General features: G+C 42.9%; 1 protein-coding gene across 2 annotated transcripts in view; it reads left to right on the plus strand.

The window, feature by feature from the left end:
- The window catches only part of stim2b (stromal interaction molecule 2b), an 85,447-nt gene that overhangs the window by 52,613 nt on the left and 5,930 nt on the right, over positions 1 to 26,904 (plus strand). For both annotated transcript variants that reach the window (XM_023981972.3, XM_023981973.3), the window contains exons 3-10: positions 3,535 to 3,646; positions 4,412 to 4,523; positions 8,045 to 8,160; positions 16,966 to 17,143; positions 17,411 to 17,588; positions 18,965 to 19,126; positions 22,441 to 22,541; positions 23,116 to 23,354. In XM_023981972.3, coding sequence (XP_023837740.1) covers positions 3,535 to 3,646; positions 4,412 to 4,523; positions 8,045 to 8,160; positions 16,966 to 17,143; positions 17,411 to 17,588; positions 18,965 to 19,126; positions 22,441 to 22,541; positions 23,116 to 23,354 — 1,198 coding nt within the window. The remainder of the gene's footprint in view (positions 1 to 3,534; positions 3,647 to 4,411; positions 4,524 to 8,044; positions 8,161 to 16,965; positions 17,144 to 17,410; positions 17,589 to 18,964; positions 19,127 to 22,440; positions 22,542 to 23,115; positions 23,355 to 26,904) is intronic.

Below are 26,904 nucleotides of genomic sequence, written 5' to 3' on the forward strand. Positions count from 1 at the left end.
AATTCATTATGTCTAAATACAACGCTGCAGTTTGGTTCAATCCCTGCTCCTCCTCTTCGGATAAAGAGGAGGAGGAACGCCGTTACAGATCATTATATTTCTATGGTTGGAATACAGTGTGCATTTGGAATGCAGTTTTGTTTGGCATGACAACGAATGAAAAAGTAATGGAGGAGATGGTTGTGACAGAGTAGGAACCAAAGTTTGTAGAACCCTTTTGGATTCCATGTAGAACCCTCTGTGGAAACATGAATAGGTTATTTCTTCTTAGCACATTAAATATTGCCTTCTAGTAACTTATCTCAACACACAGCAAGACCACAAGATAGAACAGCAATGAATTACATAGACAGTCCAACCCACATAACCCACACAGAGAACCACATTGAGCTGTTCATCCAAGATAACATTTATGGTTTATAACCACATTACTTAGCCTATATCTAGCCTTTTTTTTATGGTTGATTGGCCTATAACTGGCCAATGCAAAAACGTATGTCCACATTTCTGTTTAATTTGTATGTGTGTGTCATATGTTGTGTTGGTGGTGATTATCACTATATGCAATTCCCCACTGCCTTACTGCATTCAATTAGTTTCATAGTTGCTACTATGACTCAGTATTGCTTTGATCACTTGTAGCAGGCCTGTCTCTAATCATTCATACCAGACCGGTCTCTCTGTGAACTGATTCTAGATCAGCTGTCTCTTGCAGCAATAGACCTGTCTTAAGTCATTCAAACCATATCTCTCTGCCTCTGCTCCATCTCTCTCTCTGCCTCTCTGCTCCATCTCTCTCTCCCTGTCTCTCTCTCTGACTCTCCCGCTCTGTCTCTCTCTCTCTGTGTGTGTGTGTGTGTGTGTAAAACCCCTAAAAAGGAAGAAAAGAGTGAATGAATGTGTGTTGTGGAGCTTGCCCTGTGGGCTGAGCAGGGGCTCCGTACTGTATGGGGGGGTTTGAATCGTCCTAAGGTCCTGTGACTGACAGGGGCCCTAAGAAAGTATTAGAATGTTAGGTACATTTAAAAAAAATATTAAATGATTAACTTATAACCATTAATATAATATTTTATTTACAATGTACTAATAAAACTAACGGTTTAATGTTTTTGTTTTTGGCAAAAACTAAACATCCAGAGAACCCCCCCCCCTCTATTTCCATGAAATGGTTCGGTCCTGCCCCCTAACCAAGCGCGAATGGTACTCGCTAGCAGTGAAATGCGAGTGAGGAGTGCCGGTGGGCATCATGTCTCAGCTTCCTAAAGAAAAATCTGGCTTCCAAAAACGGAAAGAAAGAAAAGAATGACAGGAGCGAGAAAATAACTGTCACCCAATATTTCACAAAGGAAGGTGGGCGTAGACCGTGAGTGGTAGAAATGAACCTGTTAGCCTAGTTCACAGTGAAATAGGCTACTTTTGCTCCCCTAACATGAGTTACTTAATATCTTCACAGAAAATTGAGTGTTTACATTTCGCTTCAATTTTTGCCGACATTTAATCAACGCAGGCAAACTTTTAGCAAGCTATTCATACTAAATCAGTTGTCCCTGTCCCTGCCTGGTGCCAGGCCCAACAGATGCAGCTTCAGGCTCAGCAGCCCTGTCTCCCCATAACCCTGAACCAGCCCTACTCCCAACTGAAGGTGGTGAGCAGCATTGTGTTGAATGACATGTCAGTTGGCATAATTGAGGACAGGAATGTGATTCTCCAGTCAGGAAAAATCTCACTTGACACCGAGGCAGCCTTAAAGGAAGAGATGCCGGCTCTTAGAGATGGATGGGAGTCTCTCCTGTCTGAGGCAACACTGATTGCCACGCAAATGGATGTTGCACCTCAATTTAGCAAGGAACACAGCCGCCAGAGGAAAAGGAAGAGATTTCCTGATGAGACCTCTCAAGAGGAGACGGCTCAGGACAGTGCAGCAATGGTGTTTCGGAACAGTGTTTTTTACTGCTATGGACAACATCATAAGTGACTTGGACACTAGGTTCCACACCACTGCAAAAAATTGTAGAATCATTTTCTGCTGTTCTGAAAGTTGGTCAGATTAGTGAGGATAAAGTCCCTTCTGTGTGCCAACCACTGATCATGAAGTATTCCAGAGATGTCACACCTGAGTTTCAACATGAAGTAAGACACCTGAACACTGTATATGCTGCCACTTTCCCCCATAACTTGTCCCCTCTTGGTCTCCTGAATGCAATTTCTAAGCTGCAAAGCATTTTTGGAGAAGTGTGCGTTGCTTTACGTATATTTTGCACACTGCCTGTGACTGTTGCTGGTGGCGAGAGAGCTTCTAGTAAGCTAAAACGGATAAAAAAATTATAAAAATAAAATTGAGGTCCACTATGTCCCAGGAGAGGCGTTGCGGTCCTCCCATGCTGTCCATTGAAAGTCAGTTAGCTGGAAAGCTGGACTTCAAAGACTTGATCAGTGACTTTCTAGCGAGAAGGATCGGCGCTGGGCTCTTGGTGAGTGAGGCTGAGCAATTGCCAGTGATAACTGTTAAAATGGCATGGCTATGGATATACGACACACATGATGCCCACAGGCTGAGAACAAGAAATGTCTCAAAGTAATGGCTGGATTGCCATCACATTTGTTGTGCACAATCAAGACCCCAAGTGGAAGAAACCTGTTGATTTGGTGACCTCTTGACCTTTCCTCTAGCGCCACCATCAGGCCTTTTCATTTCCATTTTGTTTTCCATTTCCACTTTTCCAGCTGCTTATTGTCTAGTTGGTATGTATACTCAGTTCAAAAAATCTGCTGCTGATTTTATTATTTTGTTATATCATTCCACAGGTGATAATGTTACTTTATTTTAATTGAAGAGGTTAATGTATATTTAAGTTAGATTTATTTTAAGTTAACATGAATGAATAAGAGAATTTTCCATTCAAGAATTTGACCATTTAAAATGACATTTAGACTGTAAAAGATGGCCTTTAGCACATTTCTTATAGAGGGTCAGTCCTGCATCAAATAGTGCATTCCACTGTATGCAGAATGTTGCATGCATGTCTGCACAGTGTTATATTATCACAGCTCTCACACACACGCAGCTCACTATCGCACAGTAAATATTGGACTACAAGAGAGTTGCAAGCCTGCAAAGGTAGAGTTATTTAAAGCTTTGAATGGGTCGATTGGGTTCTGGAGGTGTGTGGTTACAGCAATTGCGCAGGGTTGGTGGGGCCCCAATGTGATATCTTTTCATAGGGGCCCAAAATCCCCGGTGGCGCCCCTGGGGCTGAGACTGGATCTCTGGGTCCAGACTCAAACGTCATTGTCACAACAACACCTGTAGCCTGACCATAGAAAGACGACGACCAGATCTCACATCACACTGAAAGTCATGCCCGGTGTCGTTCAGGGTTCTCTGCAATGTCATAACTTCCATCCTGTATTTAGTCGATGTTAACTGCTTCAATTTGATTGAAGTCTATAACGATACAATGCGATATATATATATATATACACACTGCATGAGATAACCAGTAATGATACCGAAATGTGTTTTTCTTCTTGCAGTTTATTAGAGAAGACATGAAGCAACAGCAAACGAACAAACACAGTAACCTGCACAGAGAAGACCAACACATCACTGTGGAGGAGCTGTGGAAGGGCTGGAAAACCTCTGAAGGTAGGAGATCGATGGAAGGGAGAGAGGGATGGAGGGAGGGTGAGAAAGGGGAAGGGAGAGAGCAAGAACTGGAGGGAAGTACTGTCGGGATTGGGATACTGGAGGGAGGTAGGGAAGAGAAATGGTAAATGGACATTTTGTAACTAACTTTTTCTCCCTGTCTCTCAATCCAATTTGCTTTATTGGCATGACTTAACAATGTACATATTGCCAAAGCGTACTTGAGATTTACAATATCAACATACAGTGCCAGTCGAAAGTTTGGACACCCACTCATTCAACGTTTTTTCTTTATTTTTTACTAATTTCTACATTGCGGATAAAAAAAAAAAACTTCAGTATTATTCTACAATGTAGAAAATAGTTAAAATTAAGAAAAATCCTGGATGAGTATGTGTCCAAACTTTTGACTGGTACTGTAATTAAAATAATAATAATTAATATGATCAAAGGGACAACAGTAACAACAATAACCAAGGGTCAAAATAACCATACATTGAACAATAACAATGGGATAGAGCACGAGTGCAGGTTGGTTGGTCTGTAAGACGCTGTCCCTCATTTCATGGAAGGCAGAAATATAGTGCCTTGCCAAACCACAGCTCCCTGCGTCCTCCCCCAACAGGATTCGTAGCCTATTCTCACCAGAGAGGTCTTTGAAACTTTGAATAAGGGTTTCAAATTTGGGGAAATGACACTAATTGTTTTATATATTTTTTAAACATTTTTGTCAGGAAATTCATCTTGCTCTCGCTCTCTCTGTAGTTCACAACTGGACAACAGATGACACGGTCCAGTGGCTCAAGGAGTCGGTGGAGCTGCCTCAGTATGAGAGGAACTTCAGAGACTTCCGGTTCAACGGCAACACGCTGCCTCGGTGAGTACGTTATCACACTACGTCTCAGTATACCCTCCAAATTGACTTGTGGTTCGAGGACGACACCAACATTTTACCAAGGCAGAGACAAGTGGCCCAGATCGAGACGCATGGGTACAGCAGTGGACGCGTCAATTCAGGCTACACATTCGACTGAGGCGTTTACCTTTATGTTCATGTTCTTATATTTTATTATTTCATATTGTTGTCGCGTTGTCGAGAAGGAACCTGCAAGTAAGCGTTTAGTTGGCCAATGTATACCATACCCTTACATATGACTAATAAAACGTGAAACGTGTACAGTAGTGACATTGTTATGACATTGTACAAATCGTAGAATGTCATAACACTTTCAGCATTTTTAACAGATGTCTCTTTACGTTAATCAAATTGTGGGTGCACTGTTATTTTTTTGAGTGTACAAACGTGAGTGGGTAGCCAACAGGAGCGCCTTTTTAAAGTGATTTTTTTTTGTTGACAATCCGTTGAAAAACATCGAATGGTTGTGTTCATGTCACATGAAAAGGTAATACATGATAAAAGTTATATGACAAATATTTCCTATGTTTACTAGGCCCATGGAGATCATACTAAATGAATGGGAATTCTATGATTAGAACCACCCAAAAAAATTGCATGCACAGTGCTACTCAGACCAATGCTGCCGACTGCTGGATATGTGAGGTAGTGCAGGTGGAATGGGAAAGAAACTACCAAACGTGACACAGAGACACACACATATGCACAAAGGCACGCTCAAACGCACACACACCCACCCACCCACCATGTACCCACTTCGACTGCCACAAAATCTCCCTACCCATGTAGTCACATTAGTGCAATTTAGTGTACTTACACCCCAGTTTTTATCATGACCCTGAAGTCAGCAGGATATTTTGTTATATAAAGGTGTCAGCTATTGACTTTAACTTGAAACCACCTGTTTAGTTGTCATCAATAAGAGGTAAGAGAAGTTATATTAGAAGCTCTTTAGGATTGTGATTCACCGATAGCCGGACGTACACTACCGTTCAAAAGTTTGGGGTCACTTAGACAGGTCCTTGTTTTCCATGAGAACATACATGAAATGAGTTGCAAAATGAAAAGGAAATATAGTCAAGACGTTGACGAGGTTATAAATAATTGTGTCCTTCAAACGTTTTGCTTTCGTCAAAGAATCCTCCATTTGCAGCAATTACAGCCTTGCAGACCTTTGGCATTCTAGTTGTCAGTTTGTTGAGGTAATCTGAAGAGATTTCACCCCATGCTTCCTGAAGCACCTCCCACAAGTTGGATTGTCTTGATGGGCACTTCTTACGTGTCATACGGTCAAGCTGCTCCCACAACAGCTCAATAGGGTTGAGATCCGGTGACTGTGCTGGCCATTCCATTATAGACAGAATACCAGCTGACTGCTTCTTCCCTAAATAGTTCTTGCATAGTTTGGAGCTGTGCTTTGGGTCATTGTCCTGTTGTAGGAGGAAATTAGCTCCAATTATGCACCGTCCACAGGGTACGGCATGGTGTTGCAAAATGGAGTGATAGCCTTCCTTTTTCAAGATCCCTTTTACCCTGTACAAATCTCCCACTTTACCACCACCAAAGCACCCCCAGACCATCACATTGCCTCCACCATGCTTGACAGGTGGCGTCAAGCACTCCTCCAGCATTGTTTCATTTTTTCTGTCTCACGAATGTTCTTCTTTGTGATCCGAACACCTCAAACTTAGATTCGTCTGTCCATAACACTTTTTTCCAATCTTCCTCTATCCAGTGTCTGTGTTCTTTTGCCCATATTAATCTTTTAGTTTTATTGGCCAGTCTGAGATATGGCTTTTTCTTTGCAACTCTGCCTAGAAGGCCAGCATCCCGGAGTCGCCTCTTCACTGTTGACGTTGAGACTGGTGTTTTGCAGGTACTATTTAATGTAGCTGCCAGTTGAGGACTTGTGAGGCGTCTGTTTCTCAAACTAGACACTAATGTACTTGTCCTCTTGCTCAATTGTGCACCGGGGCCTCCCACTCCTCTTTCTATTCTGGGCAGAGCCAGTTTGTGCTGTTCTGTGAAGGGAGTAGTACACAGTGTTGTGCGAGATCTTCAGTTTCTTGGTAATTTCTCGCATGGAATAGCCTTCATTTCTCAGAACAAGAATAGACTGACGAGTTTCAGAAGAAAGTTCTTTGTTTCTGGCCATTTTGAGCCTGTAATCGAACCCACAAATGCTGATGCTCCAGATACTCAACTGGGCTAAAGAAGGCCAGTTTTATTGCGTCTTTAATCAGAACAACAGTCTTCAGTTGTGCTAATGCCATTGCAAAATGGTTTTCTAATGATCAATTAGCCTTTTTAAATGATCAACTTGGATTAACTAACACAACGCTTGCCATTGGAACACAGGGGTTGCTGCTAATGGCTCTCTGTACGCCTATGTAGCTATTCCATAAAAAAAATCTGCCGTTTCCAGCTACAATACTCATTTACAACATTAACAATGTCTACACAGTATTTCTGATCAATTTGATGTTATTTTAGTGGAGTGTTTCTTTCAAAAAACAAGGACATTTCTAAGTGACCCCAAACTTTTGAACGGTAGTGCACGTGTGGGAATTTGTACACGGATAGAGGAAGGTGGAAGGGAGTTGAGGGGGATGGAGGGATCTCTAGGGTATCAGGGGTGTTGTGTTTCCTCCCTTACCCACGGGTGCTGACTCACGAAACGATGTCACAGCAGTGGATCAGGTGTCGCTGGCTGCCATGTTGTCTGATCCAGTTTTAAGATGGTGGCGGCGGTGGCACGAGTACACAGGCACACACACACACACACACACACACACACACACACACCATATACCCACTTCAACTGACACAAAATCTCCCTACCCATGTAGTCACATTAGTGAAATTTAGTGTACTTACACCCCAGTTTTTATCATGACCCCGAAGTCAGCAGGATATTTTGTTATATAAAGGTGTCACCTGTTGACTTTAACTTGAAACCAACTGTTTAGTTGTCATCAATAAGAGTTAGAGAAGTTATATTAGAAGCTCTTTAGGATTGAGATTCACTGCTAGTGGGACGTATGTATAGAATGAGTACATTGAGTACATGGAAAGAATAGAGTGGGAGGGGGATAGAGGAGGGTAGAAGGGAGTTGAGGGGATGGTGGGGGTGTCTTGGGGGTCAGGGGTGTTGTGTTTCCCCCCCCACCCGTACCCGTGGGCACTGACTCATGAAACGATGTCACAGCAGTGGATCAGGTGTCGCTGACTGCCATGTTGTCTGATCCAGTTTAAGATGGTGGCGGTGGTGGCACGAGTACACAGGCACGTTCAGACACTCACACACACTCACACGCAGACACACCAACGCCCATTTAACACATGAGACGGGAAAACAGAAACACACACGTCTGCTTACTTGGCCATGTATGCACGGTTGAACAAGTTCTCAAACAAAGAGTATAGTTATTGTGAAAACATTCCCAACCCTCACCAATCCATTCTTTCTCTCTCTATTTCAGATTAGCGGCAAACGAACCGTCGTTTATGTCTGGTCAGCTAAAGATATTAGACCAGCGGCACAAACAGAAACTAAATCTTAAAGCCCTAGATGCTGTGCTCTTCGGCCCTCCCTTACGTAAGTATTTGTATTTATTATGGATCCCCGTTAGCTGCTGCCAAAGCAGCAGCTACTCTTCCTGGGGCCCAACAAAATTAAGGCAGTTTATACAATTTTAAAACATTACAATACATTCACAGATTTCACAACACACTGTGTGCCCTCAGGCCCCTACTCCACCACTACCACATATCTACAGTACTATATTCGTGTATGTATCGTGTGTGTGTGCATGTGTCTGTGCCAATGTTTGTGTTGCTTCACAGTCCCCGCTGTTCTAGAAGGTGTTTTTTTAATCTTTTTTTTTTTTTTAATCAAATTTTACTGCTTGAGATGTTATAGATGTTATAACCATGTATTGCTACCACTGTATCATCAAAGGTATTATCTAAGTGAGTTTCAGAGATAGTCGGAATACTGATGTCGTCTGTTACAAGCAAGTTATTCACTTCATGGACCTTGTTTCTTAGGCTACATATGTTAACATGGGCTATTTTTAGCACTTTTCTGGGTTCCATGGTTGTTTTTAATGCCTTACTGGGAAACGTATCAGAGGTAGACTTTCTCGTGTTATTTACATTGGAGCTGATAGTGCAGGGTGAGCTGCATAAAGCGGTCTTCCTACTATTGCACACCGCCTCAGTGCTAACAGTGTAACTCTGGTTTATAGGCTCATGATTACTGCTTACAATAGCTGTAGGATAAACAGATGTATTCGGTGCAATTAGGGGTACATCAATTAAATGACTTACATTGTGTTTGCCATTGCTCCTAAGATCATGCACATTTGATGCAGCATTATGACGACTCATTGTCACAATGGTAGGGATTAACTGAGATGGTCTTGGGTCATTGATAAGTCATTGTTTCAACGCAGCCACGAAATGCGTGGACAGAGTCCAGGAGCCATGATGATTTGGATGGACTCCGTCATTCCTGTGGAGTATCTTCTGTTTCCAGAAGGTGTCAAAGTTATCTATAAAAGTGACTCCAGCAGAGCTACAGTAGTCTTTTAGCCAGATGTATAATGCCTATTTTTTTTGTCTTTTTATGCTAAAATCAGTTCTTTTAAAATCAATTTTCAAATGTTCCGAGCTGGCCCTCCTGATGTCGTTCTACCCCACATGGACTACGACAGTGTCAGCTCCCGGCATCTGTGGTAGAACAGTCGGAAGCAGCCTTGTTATGACCTGTACTCGTGCTCCTGGGTAGCACAGGGTTTTTGTCCTGGGGACCGAGATGTTTCTCACCATAGAGCTGCCGATGATGACAGCTGGTGATGTTGAATGTGCCGGTCTTTCAGGCAGCCTCGCGGTCTGGTGAGCCCCGATGAGCTGAACCCGAGGTAGAAGCCACCGGAGAGAGAGACAGAGCCAAGGACGAAGACGCAGGTTCCTCCGGATTCCGATCTTGATTGGGAAGCCACCACGGACGAAGGCGCCGGAACCTCTGGATCCAAGCTGTTTCTGGTCTGTGTCAGTCCGGGCTCAACATCTCCATGGAGACCCCCGTTGCCAGAGGAGGCCGCCTTGGATTTCCACGGCGAGTGACGTACCTCCATGGCTGGTTGGTTGGGTCGTGATCAGCTCCGTTCTCCAGGGAAGGGTGAGACCCCTTCGGGATGGAACCCTGCCTAGCACCTGCCAGTTAGCTGTGGAGAGACGACACGGCGGCAAAACTTCCACCACACCAGAGCGGCGTCCGGCTACTGGGGGGGAAGAAACATAAATAGTAGGTGGGCGTGGGTTCCCCAGTAGCTTATGTAGGTTAGCTACTTGCTTGCTAAGAGTAGCTACTTTGCTCCTGTAGTCCTCCGCAAGCAAGCAGTTGCTACATTGAAAGTCAACGCAGTCCACATTGTCCCGGAACAAAGCAAAGTAAACGCAGCTCCTGCAACGTTGGAAACGTTCAATAGAGGCCTCCATTTGAGACCGCCGAGCCAGCTAGGCTAGGTGGGCTTTTTCTCCCCCTATACGGAATCTGGCAGGATCCCTGGACAGATAGCAGCGCCCACAGCAATTTAGCCCAACAGAGCCGCAGGATTCAAAACAAAAAGTATATAAAATCACTGTCAGCTTTTAAACCGAGGTCTTTAGTTCAGGCTTCAGCGTTCGACAACAAACATACGTTGCGCTCTGAAGTATGTGTGACTGTTTGGTGCCAGTATTTCTGAAACATCATGGAAATGATGAAAAAGTGAAGAGTTTATTTCCAAAGCGCTATATCCACCAATTTTCACGTTTGTTTTTTCATCGGAAATTATTGCTTCTGGGTACATTCATGTGTGTGTAAAATATTACTATTCTCAGATTTTTTATTCATAGATTTTAGATGTGTATGAAAATATATATTTTTTTGCTAAACGGATTGGTTCGATTGCAATAAACAGGCAGAACTTAGAACACAGTGGGCTCCATCATTCTTGAATGGAAGAAGTTTGGAACCACCAAGTCAATTCTTAGAGCTGGCCGCCCGGCCAAACTGAGCAATCGGGGAGAAGGGCCTTGGTCAGGGAGGTGACCAAGAACCCGATGGTCACTCTGACAGAGCTCCAGAGTTCCTCTGTGGATATGGGAGAACCTTCCAGAAGGACAACCATCTCTGAAGCACTCCACCAATCAGGCCTTTATGGTAGAGTGGCCAGACGGAAGCCACTCCTCAGTAAAAGGCACATGACAGCCAACTTGGAGTTGCCAAAAGGTACCTGAAGATTCTCTGGTCTGATGAAACCAAGATTGAACTCTTTGGCCTGAATTCCAAGCGCCATTTCTGGAAGTGACCTGGCACCGTACCTATGGTGAAGCCTGGTGGTGGCAGCATCATGCTGTGGGGATGTTTTTCAGCGGCAGGGACTGGGAGTCAGGATCGGAGCAAAGTTCAGAGAGATCCTTGATGAAAACCATGCTCTAGAGTGCTCAGGATGTCAGACTGGGGCGAAGGTTCACCTTCCAACAGGACAACAACCCTAAGCACACAGCCAAGACAACGCAGGAGTGGCTTCGGGACTGATCTCTGAATGTCATTGAGAGGCCCAGCCAGAGCTCGGACTTGAACCTGATCAAACATCTCTGGAGAGACCTGAAAATAACTGTGCAGTGATGCTCCCCATCCAACCTGACAGAGCTGAGAGGATCTGCAGAGAAGAATGGTAGAAACTCTCCAAATACAGGCGTGCCAAGCTAGTAGTGTTTTTGTCATTATGGGGTATTGTGTGTAGATTGATGAGGAGAAAAAAACAATTAATTCAATGTTAGAATAAGGCTGTAACGTAACAAAATGTGCAACAGTCAAGGGGTCTGAATACTTTCTGAATGCATCTTAAAGCAAGAATCCTTAATTGAAACAATAACAAAGCAGGCACCCAACCTGTTTTAAATAAAAAACAAAACTAATCGTATGAGCAAAAAATATTTCACTCTATTTGGAACGCTAAGCCAGACAAAATTAAACATGCGTATTTATAAAATGAATATGAGTTTGTGGGCTGTAATGATTAAATATTAAAGCATTAAACCTCTCACTAAAAGCTTCACTCATACATACGATTTAAATCTGAACTGGTTCTCTAGTGGATTATTAAGAAAGACCCATCCTTTGTTCAAAAATTGCCTTCATACAGATTACAACTTCTCATTTCCGATTAATTGAAAATTAAACTTTTTTGTTCAAAGTATTGCCCTTTCTTATACAAGCCATACAAAGCTGGTTACTGTAGAAAATAGTACAAATAAGGAGAAACCCTGGATTGAGTAGGTGTGTCCAAACTGTTGACTGGTACTGTACATACACTGGGTATTTGTGTGTGTATGTGTATATATACACAGTTGAAGTCGGAAGTTAACATGAACTTAGGTTGGGGTCATTAACTTGTTTTAGAACCACTCCACAAATTTCTTGTTAACAAACCATAGTTTTGGCACGTTGGTTAGGACATCTACTTTGTGCATGACACAAGTAATTTTTCCAACAATTGTTTACAGACAGATTATTTCACTTAATCACAATTCCAATGGGTCAGAAGTTTACATACACTAAGTTGACTGTGCCTTTTAAACAGCTTGGAAAATTCCAGAAAATGATGTCATGGCTTTAGAAGCTTCTGATAGGCTAATGGACATCATTTGAGTCAATTGGAGGTGTACCTGTGGATGTATTTCAAGGTCTGCCTTAAAAGTCAGTGCCTCTTTGCTTGACATCATGGGAAAATCAAAAGAAATCAGCCAAGACCCAAAACATTGTAGACCTCCACAAGTCTGGTTCATCCTTGGGAGCAATTTCCAAACGCCTGAAGGTACCACCTTCATCTGTACAAACAATAATATGCAAGTATAAACACCATGGGACCAAGCAGCCGTCATACCGCTCAGGAAGGAGACGCGTTTTGTCTCCTAGAGATGAACGTACTTTGGTGCGAAAAGTGCAAATCAATCCCAGAACAACAGCAACGGACCTTGTGAAGATGCTGGAGGAAACAGGTACAAAAGTATCTATATCCACAGTAAAATGAGTTCTATATCAACATAACCTGAAAGGCCACACAGCAAGGAAGAAGCCACTGCTCCGAAACTGCCATAAAAAAGCCAGACTACGGTTTGCAACTGCACATGGGACAAAGTACTTTTTGGAGAAATGTCCTCTGGTCTGATGAAACAAAAATAGAACTGTTTGGCCATAATGACCATAGTTATGTTTGGAGGAAAAAGGGGGAGGCTGGCAGGCCGAAAGAACACCATCCCAACCGCGAAGCACGGGGAACGCAGCATCATGTTGTGGGGGTGCTTTGCTGCAGGAGGGACTAGTGCACTTCACAAAATAGATGGCATCATAAGGAAGCAAAATTATGTGGATATATTGAAGCAACATCTCAAGACATCAGTCAGGAAGTTAAAGCTTGGTCGCAAATGGGTCTTCCATATGGACAATGACCCCAAGCGTACTTCCGAAGTTGTGGCAAAATGGCATAAGGACAACAAAGTCAAGGTATTGGAGTGGCCATCACAAAGCCCTGACCTTTGTGTGGGCAGGAACTGAAAAAACGTGTGTGAGCAAGGAGGCCTACAAACCTGACTCGGTTACACCAGCTCCTTCAGGAGGAATGGGCCAAAATTCACCCAACTTATTGTGGGAAGCTTGTGGAAGGCTACCCAAAACGTTTGACCCAAGTTTAACAATTTAAATGCAATGCTACCAAATACTAATTGAGTGTATGTAAACTTCTGACCCACTGGGAATGTGATGAAAGAAATAAAAGCTGAAATCATTCTCTCTACTATTATTCTGATATTTCACATTCTTAAAATAAAGTGGTGATCCTAACTGACCTAAGATGGAATTTTTACAAGGATTAAATGTCAGGAATTGTGAAAAACTGAGTTTAAATGTATTTGACGAAGGTGTATGTAAACTTCCGACTTAGTGTGTATTTATATATATATATATTAATCTTAGCAAAAAAAGAAATGTCTTTCAACGATAAATCTTCAAAATCCAAATAACTTCACAGATCTTCATTGTAAAGGGTTTAAACACTGTTTCCCATGCTTGTCCAATGAACCATAAACAATTAATGAACATGCACCTGTGGAACGGTCGTTAAGACAGTTACAGCTTATAGACGGTAGGCAATTAAGGGAGACAGGACGGACAGCTGATCGTCCTCGCATTGGCAGACCATGTGTAACAACACTTGCACGGGATCGGTACATCCGAACATCACTCCTGCAGGACAGGTACAGGATGGCGGCAACAACTGCCCGAGTTACACCAGGAACGCACAATCCCTACATCAGTGCACAGGTTGAAAGAGGCTGGACCGAGGGCTTGTAGGCCTGTTGTAAGGCAAGTCCTCATCAGACATCACCGGCAACAACGTCGCCTATGGGCACAAACCCACCGTCGCTGGACCAGACAGGACTGGCAAAAAGTGCTCTTCACTGATGAGTCACGGTTTGTCTCACCAGGGGTGATGGTCGGATTTGCGTTTATTGTCGAAGGAATGAGCGTTACACCGAGGCCTGTACTCTGGAGCGGGATCGAATTGGAGGTGGAGGGTCCGTCATGGTCTGGGGCGGTGTGTCAAAGACCACATCTGGAACCTGTTGGTTCGGAGGGTGAGTGCTAGGGCTACCCCCCCCCCCCCCAGAAATGTCCGGGAACTTGCAGGTGTCTTGGTGGAAGAGTGGGGTAACATCTCACAGCAAGATCTGGCAAAGTCCATGAGGAGGCGATGCACTGCAGGACTTAATGCAGCTGGTGGCCACACCAGATGCTGACTGTTACTTTTGATTTTGACCCCCCCTTTGTTCGTGGACACATTCCATTTCTGTTAGTCACATGTCTGTGGAACTTGTTCAGTTCATGTCTTAGTTGTTGAATCTTGTTATGTTAATACAAATATTTACACATGTTAAGTTTGCTGAAAATAAACGCAGTTGACAGTGAGAGGACGTTTATTTTTTGCAGAGCTTTATATAGTTAACAATTTTCTACATTGTAGAATAATAGTGAAGACATCAAAACTATGAAATAACACATATGGAAACATGTAGTAACTAAAAAAGTGTTTAAAAAAAATCTAAATATATGTTATTTGTGATTCTTGACAGTAGCCACCCTTTTCCATTATGATAGCGTTGCACACTCTTGGCATTCTCTCAACCAGCTTAATGAGGTAGTCATCTGGAAAGCTTTTCAATTAACAGGTGTGCCTTGTTTATTTGTGGAATGTCTTTCCTCCTTAATGCGTTTAAGACAATCAGTTGTGACAAGGTAGGGGTGGTACACAGAAGATAGCCCTATTTGGTGAAAGACCAAGACCATATTATTTCAAGCAAAGAGAAACGGCAGTTCATCGTTACATGAATGTCAGTCAATCGGGAACTTTGAAAGTTTTTTCAAGTGCAGTCGCAAAAACCATCAAGCTCTATGAAGAAACTGGCTCGCATGAGGACCGCCACAGGAAAGAAAGACCCAGAGTTACCTCTGCTGCAGAGGATAAGTTACCAGCCTCACAAATTGCAGCCCAAATAAATGCCTCACAGAGTTCAAGTAACAGACACATCTCAACGTCAACTGTTCAGAGGAGACTGCGTGAATCAGGCCTTCATGGTCGAATTGCTACAAAGAAACCACTACTAAAGGACACCAATAAGAAGAAGACTTGCTTGGGCTGAGAAATACGAGCAATGGACATTAGACCGGTGGAAATCTTTCCTTTGGTCTGATGAGTCCATATTTAAGATTTTTGGTTCCAACCACTGTTTTTGTGAGACGCAGAGTAGGTGAACGGATGATCTCTGCATGTGTGGTTCCCACCGTGAAGCATGGAGGAGGTGTGATGGTGTGGGGGTGCTTTGCTGGTGACACTCAGTGATTTATTTAGAATTCAAGGCACACTTAACCAGCATGGCTACCACAGCATTCTGCAGCAATACGCCATCCCATCTGGTTTGCGCTTAGTGGGACTATCATTTGTTTTTCAACAGGACAATGACCCAAATCGCACCTCCAGGCTGTGTAAGGGCTATTTGACCAAGAAGGAGAGTGATGGGGTGCTGCATCAGATGACCTGGCCTCCACAATCACCGGACCTCAACCCAATTGAGATGGTTTGGGATGAGTTGGACCGCGCGGAGTGAAGAAAAAGCAGCCAACAAGTGCTCAGCATATGTGGGAACGCCTTCAGGACTGTTGGAAAAGCATTCCAGGTGACTACCTCATGAAGCTGGTTGATAGAATGCCAAGAGCGTGCAAAGCTGTCAAGGCAAAGGGTGGCTACTTTGAAGAATCACAAATAACATATATTTTATGTTTTAACACTTTTTTGGTTACTACATGCTTCCATATGTGTTATTTCATTGTTTTGATGTCTTCACTATTATTCTACAATGTAGAAAACAGTAAAAAAAAAAAAAACTTGAATGAGTAGGTGTGTGTGTGTATATCAAAAAAGCTGCAAAACTAACTATTTGTGTCCTTTGTGTCCAAAGGTGGTGGTGGATGGGTAAAAAATAACAAATAAACTGAGGGATGGTGTCACGTTCCTGACCTGTTTTCCCTTGTTTTGTATTTATTTAGTATGGTCAGGGCGTGAGTTGGGGTGGGTTGTCTATGTGTGTTTTCTATGTTGGGATTTTGGGTTCGGCCTGGTATGATTCTCAATCAGAGGCAGCTGTCAATCGTTGTCCCTGATTGAGAATCATACTTAGGCAGCTGGGGTTTTCACGTTTGGTTTGTGGGTGTTTGTTCCTGTGTTAGTGTTTCGCCACACGGGACTGTTACGGTGTGTTCGTTTATTGTTTTGTATCGTGTATTGTTTTCGTGTTTATTAAATTACCATGGAAACTTACCACTCTGCGAATTGGTTCTGCAAATTGGTTCTCGTCCGATGAGGACGAAATAGACTATCGTTACAGATGGGTCTGGAGAAATGTAACCTCAAGTTCATAGACAGAGCTATGGATGCAAGGACTGACCATCCATGATATAAAAAAAATACAGTTTTATCCATGTTTTGAGGCTATACAGTGTTTGTTTGCATTTACATTGTTTACAAACATTGGAGTAAAACAAGCTTATGTTTTGGGTTCTGACGGGGTATGACAGTTGAACTAAGCTCAGTTATATTCTGCAAGTATAATGGATATATATTAAACATAATTAGTAAAAAATAAAAAAGATTTAGCAATTTACACGAATTTGATGGTAATCTTGAAGTTAATTCAGAAGACCCGGGACATGCCCCTGGAAGTATGACTTAGGATGACGTAACTTGCCCAGGGTGTTTCCTCACTCACTTACTCTCCCCCCCCCCCTCCCTCTCAGGTCCACAACACAACTGGATGAAGGACTTTGTGTTGATGGTATCTATAGTGATCGGGATGGGGGGCTGCTGGTTCGCCTACATCCAGAACAAGTCTTCCAAGGTGCACATGAGTCAGATGATGAAGGACTTGGAGAGCCTGCAGAGTGCTGAGCAGAGCCTCATGGATCTTCAGGGACGGTATGTAGCCTGATGCTGTTTATGAATGGTTTGTAAAAGGTGGTTAAAGGTGGTTAATAGTAAATTTACAAATGGTTTACCATTATTATTATTTTTTTTAAATGGCATACACAGGTTTAGTTGTCTATTGGCTCGAATGGCTCTGATGTTGTATGTTTGGTGTATGGTATGCAGTCTGAAGAATTATTAAGTTAAATGAATTTAGCTTAGGGATCACGTTATCTGAAAGGTTCTAACCCTGTCTCTCTCTCTCTCACTGCTCTCCAGCCTCGAAAAGGCCCAGGAGGAGAACCGCACGGTGGCGGTGGAGAAGCAGAACCTGGAGCAGAAGATGAGGTATGAGATCAGCGGCGCCAAGAAGGAGTCGTACCGCCTCCGGGAGCTCCGCCAGGGGGCCGAGTGTGAGCTCAGCCGCCTGAAATATGCTGAGGAGGAGCTGGTGCAGGTAGGAACCATGGAGAGTGTGTTGCACATAATTAAGGTAGCAAAACGACCAGTAATTTACCAAAGTTACTGGAATTGTCAGCAATTTTGGTAAGTCACATGTAATTTATGGAAACTTTGGTAATTTATACTTTAATTATTTTAAGTTGATTTTATTTTCATCATATAAAATATTTTTTTTCTTAATCATTACATCTGTGTCCATATTTTCCACAAGTTTCTAGTGGATAGACCATATGGTTCAAGAGCAAATAGAATAATTCATGAAAAAAACACTTGAATCAACAATGACATCATTTGCAATTAACTCTGCAACTCCTCCAACTATTGACTTCTTCACAACTGCCACCAGTTTGGCCACAAAACATTTACAACAAAGACATAGTAAATTAAATAAATGCGTGTACTATTATAAAGTATATTCCATGCTGAAACCCTCATATTAACTGCCAACTGTATTCACCAAGTTGATGGGTTATATTTAGGCTAATGTTCTATTTTTCAAATTTATAACATCTTATTTTATTATTTGATATTTTACATGTTATGAAAATGACAAAAAATCCTTGAAAGTTAAAAAAAATCTGGTTGTTTACTGGTACATTTCGTTACCGGTAACATTCCCTCCCATTGCAACCCTACAAAGAATACTGTCCCTTTGTTTAGCATCAAATCCCATCTCCCTGTGTCACGTGAAATACTGCCCCCTTGTGTAGCATACAGTACAATGCAGTCTCCATTCACAGTAAGATGAATGCAGTATAGAATTCAGGTCAAATGCATACCACACATAGAATACTATTCTTCTGTGTATAACATACTATTCCACAGTGAAGCATTTGTCACTGTTCCCCTGCGCATCGCATAATAACATCTCCTTATGTACTAGTCTCAGAAACCCAGACACTAGGCAACAGCAGTGACTAGGGTCTGGGATTAAGGACGGAACCTTTTGGTAACTGAAAAATAAAAAAATATTTTCCCGGGGAGCGTCGTCTTCAAACAGATAGCTGTACCAAAAAATCACGAGGCGGACATGCCAGAACGTCATGATTAACAAAGGTAGTTGATTAACAAAGGTAGTTGAAACAAACTAGCCACTTGCAAAATGCACTCATTAAAAATAACATCTGTGATCTCCATCTTGCTAGCTACGTGAGCAACAAGCAGATTAGGCAGTGACTGAGTTCCTCTATGCCAAACTAACATTGAATTCTGAACAAACGTGTAAACCGGAACATTGCTTCATTGTGGGAGGCAACCCATCTGTCTAGAGAGACTACTTGTACAATACACTTTTACGCCAAGATTTCATATTATCCCATGCGTGTGCGACGCCTAAATGTCCCCCCCCCCCCCCACACTTCCTGTCCCCAGGTGCGTATGGCCCTGAAGCGTGCGGAGAAGGAGATGCAGACAGAGTGGTCGGTCCCAGAGGCCCTACAGATGTGGCTACAACTCACCCATGAGGTGGAGGTCCAATATTACAACATCAAGAAACATAGCGCAGAGCTACAGCTCACTGTCGCTAAGGAAGAGGTAACTTCCTGGAGACCAAATGACATCACTATGACATCACTTCCTAGGAGACAGTGTCAAGTTCAAGTAGGAGCAGGTTTTAGCGTGATTTTGGGGATGTTAAATGTTGAAGTGCAGTATGGAAAATAAGCATTTTGCACTTGTGTAATTGAAAATGTCTGTAAACATGCACAGACACATGCACACAGACACATAGAGGCAGACACACACACACACACACACACAAAAACACAGCTAAATTACTTTTTAATTGCATTGTTTGTTTTTGCCTTTTATAACTTTCAGTGAGAATGACTCATAAAGCAATTCCATAAGTCAATAAACTGTGTAGCTGTGAAAGCACAAACACTGAGACACAGCAATATGTTGCTGTCATTAAAGTAGATAGATGTGGTCACATTTGACATCTTGGCCCAATTTGAGGACTTATTGATAAAACTAGTCTCTGTAGTATACTGCATTGTACAATACATGGCAGAATGTATGTGGACACCTGCTCGTCGAACATCTCATTCCAAAATCATGGGCATCAATATGTACCCCCTTTGCTGTAATGACAGCCTCCACTCTTCTGGGAAGGCTTTCCACTAGCTGTTGGAGCATTGCTACGGGGACTTGCTTCCATTCAGCCACAAGAGCATTAGTGTGGTGGAGCACTGATGTTGGGCGATTAGGTCCGGCTCGCAGTCGGCGTTCCAATTCATTCCAAAGGTGTTCAATGGTGTTGAGGTCAGGGCTCTGTACAGGCTAGTCAAGTTCTTCCACACCGATCTCAACAAATCTATTTTTTTTTTTTATATACCTTTTTTCTCCCCAATTTCGTGGTATCCAATTGGTAGTAGTTACAGTCTTGTCTAATCGCTGCAACTTCCGTACGGACTCGGGAGAGGCAAAGGTCGAGAGCCATGCGTCCTCCGAAACACAACCCAACTTGGCCGCACTGCTTCTTGACACAACGCACATCCAACCCGGAAGCCAGCCGCATCAATGTGTCGGAGGAAACACCGTACACCTGGCGACCTGGTCAGCGTGCACTGCATCCGGCCCGCCACAGGAGTCGCTAGTGCGCGATGAGACCAGGATATCCCTGCCGGCCAAACCCTCCCTAACCCGGACGACGCTGGGTCAATTGTGCGTCGCCCCATGGACCTCGGTCGGCTGCGACAGAGCCTGGGCTCGAACCCAGAATCTCTGGTGGCCCAGCTAGCACTGCGATGCAGTGCCTTAGACCACTGCGCCACCCGGGAGGCCCGACAAATAATTTCTGTATGGACCTTGCATTGTGCATGGGGGCATTGTCATGCTGAAACAGGAAAGGGCCTTCCCCAAACTGTTGCAACAAAGTTGAAAGCACAGAATGTCATTGAATACTGTAACATTAAGATTTCCCTTCACTGGAACCCGAACCATGAAAAGCAGCCCCAGATCGTTATTTCTCCTCCACCAAACTTTACAGTTGGCACTATGCATTCGGGCAGGTAGTGTTCTCCTGGAATCCGCCAAACCCAGATTCGTGCGTCAGACGGTGAAGTATGATTCATCACTCCAGAGAACGTGTTTTCACTGCTCCAGAAACCAATAACCGCAAGCTTTACACAATTCCAACCGATGCTTGGCATTGCGCATGGTAATCTTAAGCTTGTGTGTGACTGCTCGGCCATGGAAAGCCATTTCATGAATTTCCCGACAAACAGTTCTTATGCTGACATTGCTTACAGTTGCAGTTTGGAACTCGGTAGTGAGTGTTGCAACCATGGACAGATGATTTTTACACGCTATGCACTCGGCGGTCCCGTTCTGTGAGCTTGTGTGGCCTACAACTTCGCGGCTGAGCCATTGTTGCTCCTAGACGTTTCCACTTCACAATAACAGCGTTTACAGTTGACTGGGGAAGCTCGAGCAAGGCCGAAATTTGACAAACTTGTTGGCAAGGTGGCATCCTATGACGGTGCCACGTTGAAAGTCACTGAGCTCTTCAGAAGGTTCGTTCTACTGACAATGGTTTTCTATGGATATTACATGGCTGCATGCTTAATTTGATACACCTGTCAGTAACGGGTGTGGCTGAAATAGCCAAATCCACTAATTTGAAGGGGTGTCCACATACCTTTTGGCCATGTAGTGTATATCAGTGCATGTAGGATTGCCTGCATATCAGTCTGTTATTGCTCCAGCCAACAGCTTGTGGTCTTGACGAGATGTTTCACTGTTTAATGTAGTCATGAACAACAGCTAAACTGGGAAGATATTTGATAAGGTAAGGCACTGATGTTTTATTGTAGTATAGACAGCAAATATTGGATGCTATGCATTCAGTGATGATTGTGTTACAATATAGTCATATAGTGTGTATGTCTTTGTTCCCACATAAACAGTATTCTGTAATAAACTGTAATATACTTAAGCAATAAAGCCGAGGAGCTGTGGTATATGGGCAATATACCACGGCTTTCAGCCAATCCGCATCCAGGAGCCAAACTACCCGGCTTATAATGTAGAATACTATACTACACTTTAGTATCCTCAATCATGTGTAGTGCTTACTATAGAATTTTGTAGGACACTGTATTATACTATATTAAATACTACAGTATTATCCGCAAAAAAACTGTAGGAAATACTACAGTTATATCTGCTAAAACACTGTTTTTTAACTATAGTCATACTACATTATTTCATTTGAATATGCTCCACCCGTTCTCATCCCCAAAATCCCAATTTCTGGCACGCATGAGTGAGAAACCTATATGCCAAGTATAGACCACATATTGTATTCCCTACAGGTTATAGAAACGAGCAGAAGCTCTGAACTATCCATTCAGTCTCCGGTCTTACAGGTTATGGAACATTTTCTCTTAGTATTTGCCCGGTAGGTTTCATCAAGGAGAAAGCCCCCACTTCTATGTCAAATAAAACAAAAAACACTATATAGTAAATACTACAGTAATAAAAACACTGCAGTAGTTACTATAGTATACAGTACACTATCGTTTTTACTATAGTAATACTACAGTATTTATACTATAATAAACTTTACTACAGACATGTCCACAAAAACACTACAGTGAATACTACAGTATGCTTATGCAAAAACACTACAGTAAATACTACAGTATGCTTATGCAAAAGCACTACAGTGAATACTACAGTATGCTTATGCAAAAACACTACAGTAAATACTACAAAAACACTGCAGTGAATACTACAGTATACTTCTGCAAGAACACTACAATGAGTACTATAGTATATAAATCTAGTAATACTACAGTATTTAGAGCATATTATATTATAGTAATTTTTCAAATGGGTTTCAGGCAGAGAAAATCAAAAAGAAGAGGAGTTCTGTGTTTGGAACACTTCACGTCGCCCACAGTTCATCACTGGATGAAGTGGACCACAAGATCCTAGAGGCCAAGTAGGATAACACACACGCACGCAAGCATTCACACAACAGACACACACATAGACAAATACGCACACTCACCCGCATTGTATTTTGTCACCCTCATCCATATGTCTTTGTCCATGAGCTGAATTGACGTGAAAGACTTGGGGATTTACTAGCTATTGATTACTGATCGAGACAAGTAAATACAATTGTATTGGTCACATACACGTGTTTAGCAGATGTTATTGCGGGTGTAGCAAAATGCTTGTAAATCCGGATCCCCACATATGTCAGTCTACCTAGGGTATCAATACCTATTACAATAAGTTGTTGTCCATGCATTAGTGGTATAGGCACAGAAACCAAAGTGTAATGTCTGGAAAAAGACAGTTTACCTGGTACAGCGAGAAGAGGATGGGCCTCCCATCTGAGCTGGGGCCCTCTTCAGGTTTCTTCCTTCTAGGGAGTTTTTCCTTACCAATGTGCTTCTTCTTTTGCTTGCTCTTTTGGGTCTAGGTCTGTTGGATGTAAAAGCACTTTGTGATAACTACTGATATAAAACGGGCTTTATAAACACATTTGATTTGATTGATTGTTCCAGAAAGTCCCTGTCGGAGGTGACGGCCTGCCTGAGGGAGCGCCTCCACCGCTGGCAGCAGATTGAGAAGCTATGCGGCTTCCCCCTGGTGCACAACTCTGGGCTGCCCAGCCTGACTGCCACCCTGTACTCTGACCACAGCTGGGTGGTCATGCCCCGCGTCTCCGTGCCCCCCTACCCCATCGCCGGCGGGGTGGACGACCTCGACGAGGACACGCCTCCAATCATTCCACAATTCACCTGTACGTATGGAGGTTGTCACAGAAATGCAAATACTCCAGTTACAGTTGTAAAGTGACTGGGTGTGAGTGTATGATCACTTGTTACTCATTACGTTGAACGAAAGTAACACGCTACTTTGCAATATTACTTTATGTAGAAAGTAACACATTGTATTACTTTACATTACTTTCATGAAAAAAAACTCAATCTCACCGTTTGTTTGACTGTCAGAGGGAGCAATACCATCACTAGTTTCTCTTTTCATCTGTGGTGCTGCTTTCCTGTGCTAGTCTTCAAAAGATGCTGTCACGTTCGTTGTAAGGCGCAGCGTTCTTAGAGTTCCACATCATTTTAATAAACTGAAACTCACTGAACAAAACAACAAACAACCAACCAAACGAAACGTGAAGCTATACAACTAGCGCTGACAGGCAACTAAACATAGACAAGATCCCACAAAGCACAAAGGGGAAATGGCTGCCTAAATATGATCCCCAATCAGAGACAACGATAAACAGCTGCCTCTGATTGGGAACCATAACAGGCCAACATCGACATATAAAACACCTAGATGACCCACCCTAAATCACACCCCGACCTAACCAACATAGAGAATAAAAGCTCTCTATGGTCAGGGCGTGACAGATGCGCTATAAATTGGCTGCTTCATTAGCCATATATACTGTAAACCAAACATCTGTCGAGATTTCCTATCGTTTCATTATAACTCTTTTCTCGAGCCACCAGTTTTGGTTATAGACCGCAGGCACACGGACCCATAGAGATGTATAGAGGGCACACTTGCATCTAGATGGGAAAGGCCTCAATGGGCTTTGCTATCACAGAAGTGATCATTAGCAAATATCAGAGGTGTGCTCTCTATACATTTCTATGGACAGCAGCTATCATGACATTTCTCCAAATCATATTATATTTGTCACATACACATATTTAGCAGATGTAATTGCGGGTGTAGCGAAATGCTTGTGTTCCTAGCTCCAACAGTGCAGTAATATCTAACAATTCACAACAATACACACACATCTAAAGTAAAAGAATGGAGTTAAGAAATATATCAATATTAGAACGAGGAATGTCAGTGGCATTGACTGAAATGTAGTAGATTGGAATACAGTATATACATATGAAATGAGTAACGCAGTATGAAAACATTAAAGGGACAAGTGTTCCATTAATAAGTAGCCTGTGATTCCATGTCTATGTACAGTTGAAGTCGGACGTTTACATACAGCTTAGCCAAATACATTTAAACTCAGTTTTTCACAGTTCCTGAAAAATGTCTTAGGTCAGTTAGGATCTTCACTTTATTTTAAGAATGTGAAATGTCAGAATAATAGTAGAGAATTATTTATTTCAGCTTTTATTTCTTTCATCACATTTCCAGTGGGTCAGAAGTATACATACACTCAATTAGTATCTGGTAGTATTGCATTTAAAGTGGTTAACTTGGGTCAAACGTTTTGGTTAACCTTCCACAAGCTTCCCACAATAAGTTGGGTGAATTTTGGCCCATTCCTCCTGACAGAGCTGGTGTAACTGAGTCAGGTTTGTAGGCCTTGTTGCTCGCACATACTTTTTAAGTTCTGCCCAGAAATGTTCTATAGGATTGAGGTCAGGGCTTTGTGATGGCCAGTCCAATACCTTGATTTTGTTGTCCTTATGCCATTTTGCCACAACTTTGGAAGTATGCTTGTGGTCACTGTCCATTTGGAAGACCCATTTGCGACCAAGCTTTAACTTTAACTTCCTGACTGATGTCTTGAGATGTTGCTTCAATATATCCACATAATTTTCCTCCCTCATGATGCCATCTATTTTGTGAAGTGCACCAGTCTCTCCTGCAGCAAAGCACCCCCAGAACATGATGCTGCCACCCCCGTGCTTCACGGCTGGGATGGCGTTCTTCGGCTTGCAAGCCTCCCCTTTTTCCTCCAAAGATAACAATGGTCATTATGGCCAAACAGTTCTATTTTTGTTTCATCAGACCAGAGGACATTTCTCKAAAATTTCGATCTTTGTCCCAATGTGCAGTTCCAAACCATAGCTTTTTTATGGCGGTTTTGGAGCAGTGGCTTATTCCTTGCTGAGTGACCTTTCAGGTTATGTCGATATAGGACTCGTTTTACTGTGGATACTTTTGTACCTGTTTCCTCCAGCATCTTTACAAGGTCCTTTGCTGGATTGATTTGCACTTTTCAAAGTACGTTCATCTCTAGGAGACAGAATGCGTCTCCTTCCTGAGCTGTATGAGCTGTATGTACTATTGTTTGTAAAGATGAACATGGTACCTTCAGGTGTTTGGAAATTGCTACCAAGGTTGAACCAGACTTGTGGAGGTCTACAATTCTTTTCTGAGGTCTTGGCTGATTTCTTTTGATTTTCCCATGATGTCAAGCAAAGAGGCACTGAGTTTGAAGGTAGGCCTTGAAATACATCCACAGGTACACCTCCAATTGACTCAAATGATGTCAATTAGCCTATCAGACGCTTCTTAAGCCATGACATCATTTTCTGGAATTTTCCAAGCTGTTTAAGGGCACGGTCAAATTAGTGTATGTTAAATTCTGACCCACTGGAATTGTGATACAGTGAATTATAAGTGAAATAATCTGTCTGTAAACAATTGTTGGAAAAGTACTTGTCATGCACAAATTAGATGTCCTAACCGACTTGTCAAAACTGTAGTTTGTTTACAAGAAATTTGTGGAGTGGTTGAAAAACGAGTTTTAATGACTCCAACCTAAGTGTATGTAAACTTCCAACTTCAACTCTATATAGGGCAGCAGCCTCTAAGTTGCAGGGTTGAGTAACTGGTTGGTAGCCGGCTAGTGATGGCTATTTAACAGTCTGATGGCCTTTAGATAGAAGCTGTTTTTCTGTCTCTCGGTCCCAGCTTTGATGCACCTGGACTGATCTTGCCTTCTGGATGGTAGCAGGGTGAACAGGCCGATGCTCAGGTGGTTGATGTCCTTGATGATCTTTTTGGCCTTCCTGTGACATCGGGTGCTGTAGGTGTCCTGGAGGGCAGGCAGTGTGCCCCCGGTGATGCGTTGGGCAGACCGCACCACCCTGCGGTTGCGGGCAGTGCAGTTGCCGTACCAGGAGGTGATACAGCCCAACAGGATGCTCTCAATGGTGCTTCTGTAAAAGTTTGTAGGTCTTAGGGGCCAAGTCAAATTTCTCCAGCCTTCTGAGGTTGAAAAGACGCTGTTGCGCCTTCTTCACCACACTATCCGTGTGGCTGGACCATTTCAAATCGTCTACGCTGAGGAACTTGAAACTTTTTACCTTCTCCACTGCGGTCCCGTCAATGTGGATAGGGGCGTGCTCTCTATGCACGCCCACAATCAGCTCCTTCGTTTTGTTAAGGGAGAGGTTATTTTCCTGGCACCACTTCACTAGGGCCCTCACCTCCTCCCTGTAGGCTGTCTCGTCATTGTTGGTAATCAGGCCTACAACTGTTGTGTCATCTGCAAACTTAATGATTGAGTTGGAGGCATGCGTGGCCACACAGTCATGGGTAAATGGGGAGTACAGGATGGGGCTGAG

This window comes from Salvelinus sp. IW2-2015, linkage group LG37 (assembly GCF_002910315.2).
Source record: "Salvelinus sp. IW2-2015 linkage group LG37, ASM291031v2, whole genome shotgun sequence".
Classification (NCBI taxonomy): domain Eukaryota; kingdom Metazoa; phylum Chordata; class Actinopteri; order Salmoniformes; family Salmonidae; genus Salvelinus; species Salvelinus sp. IW2-2015.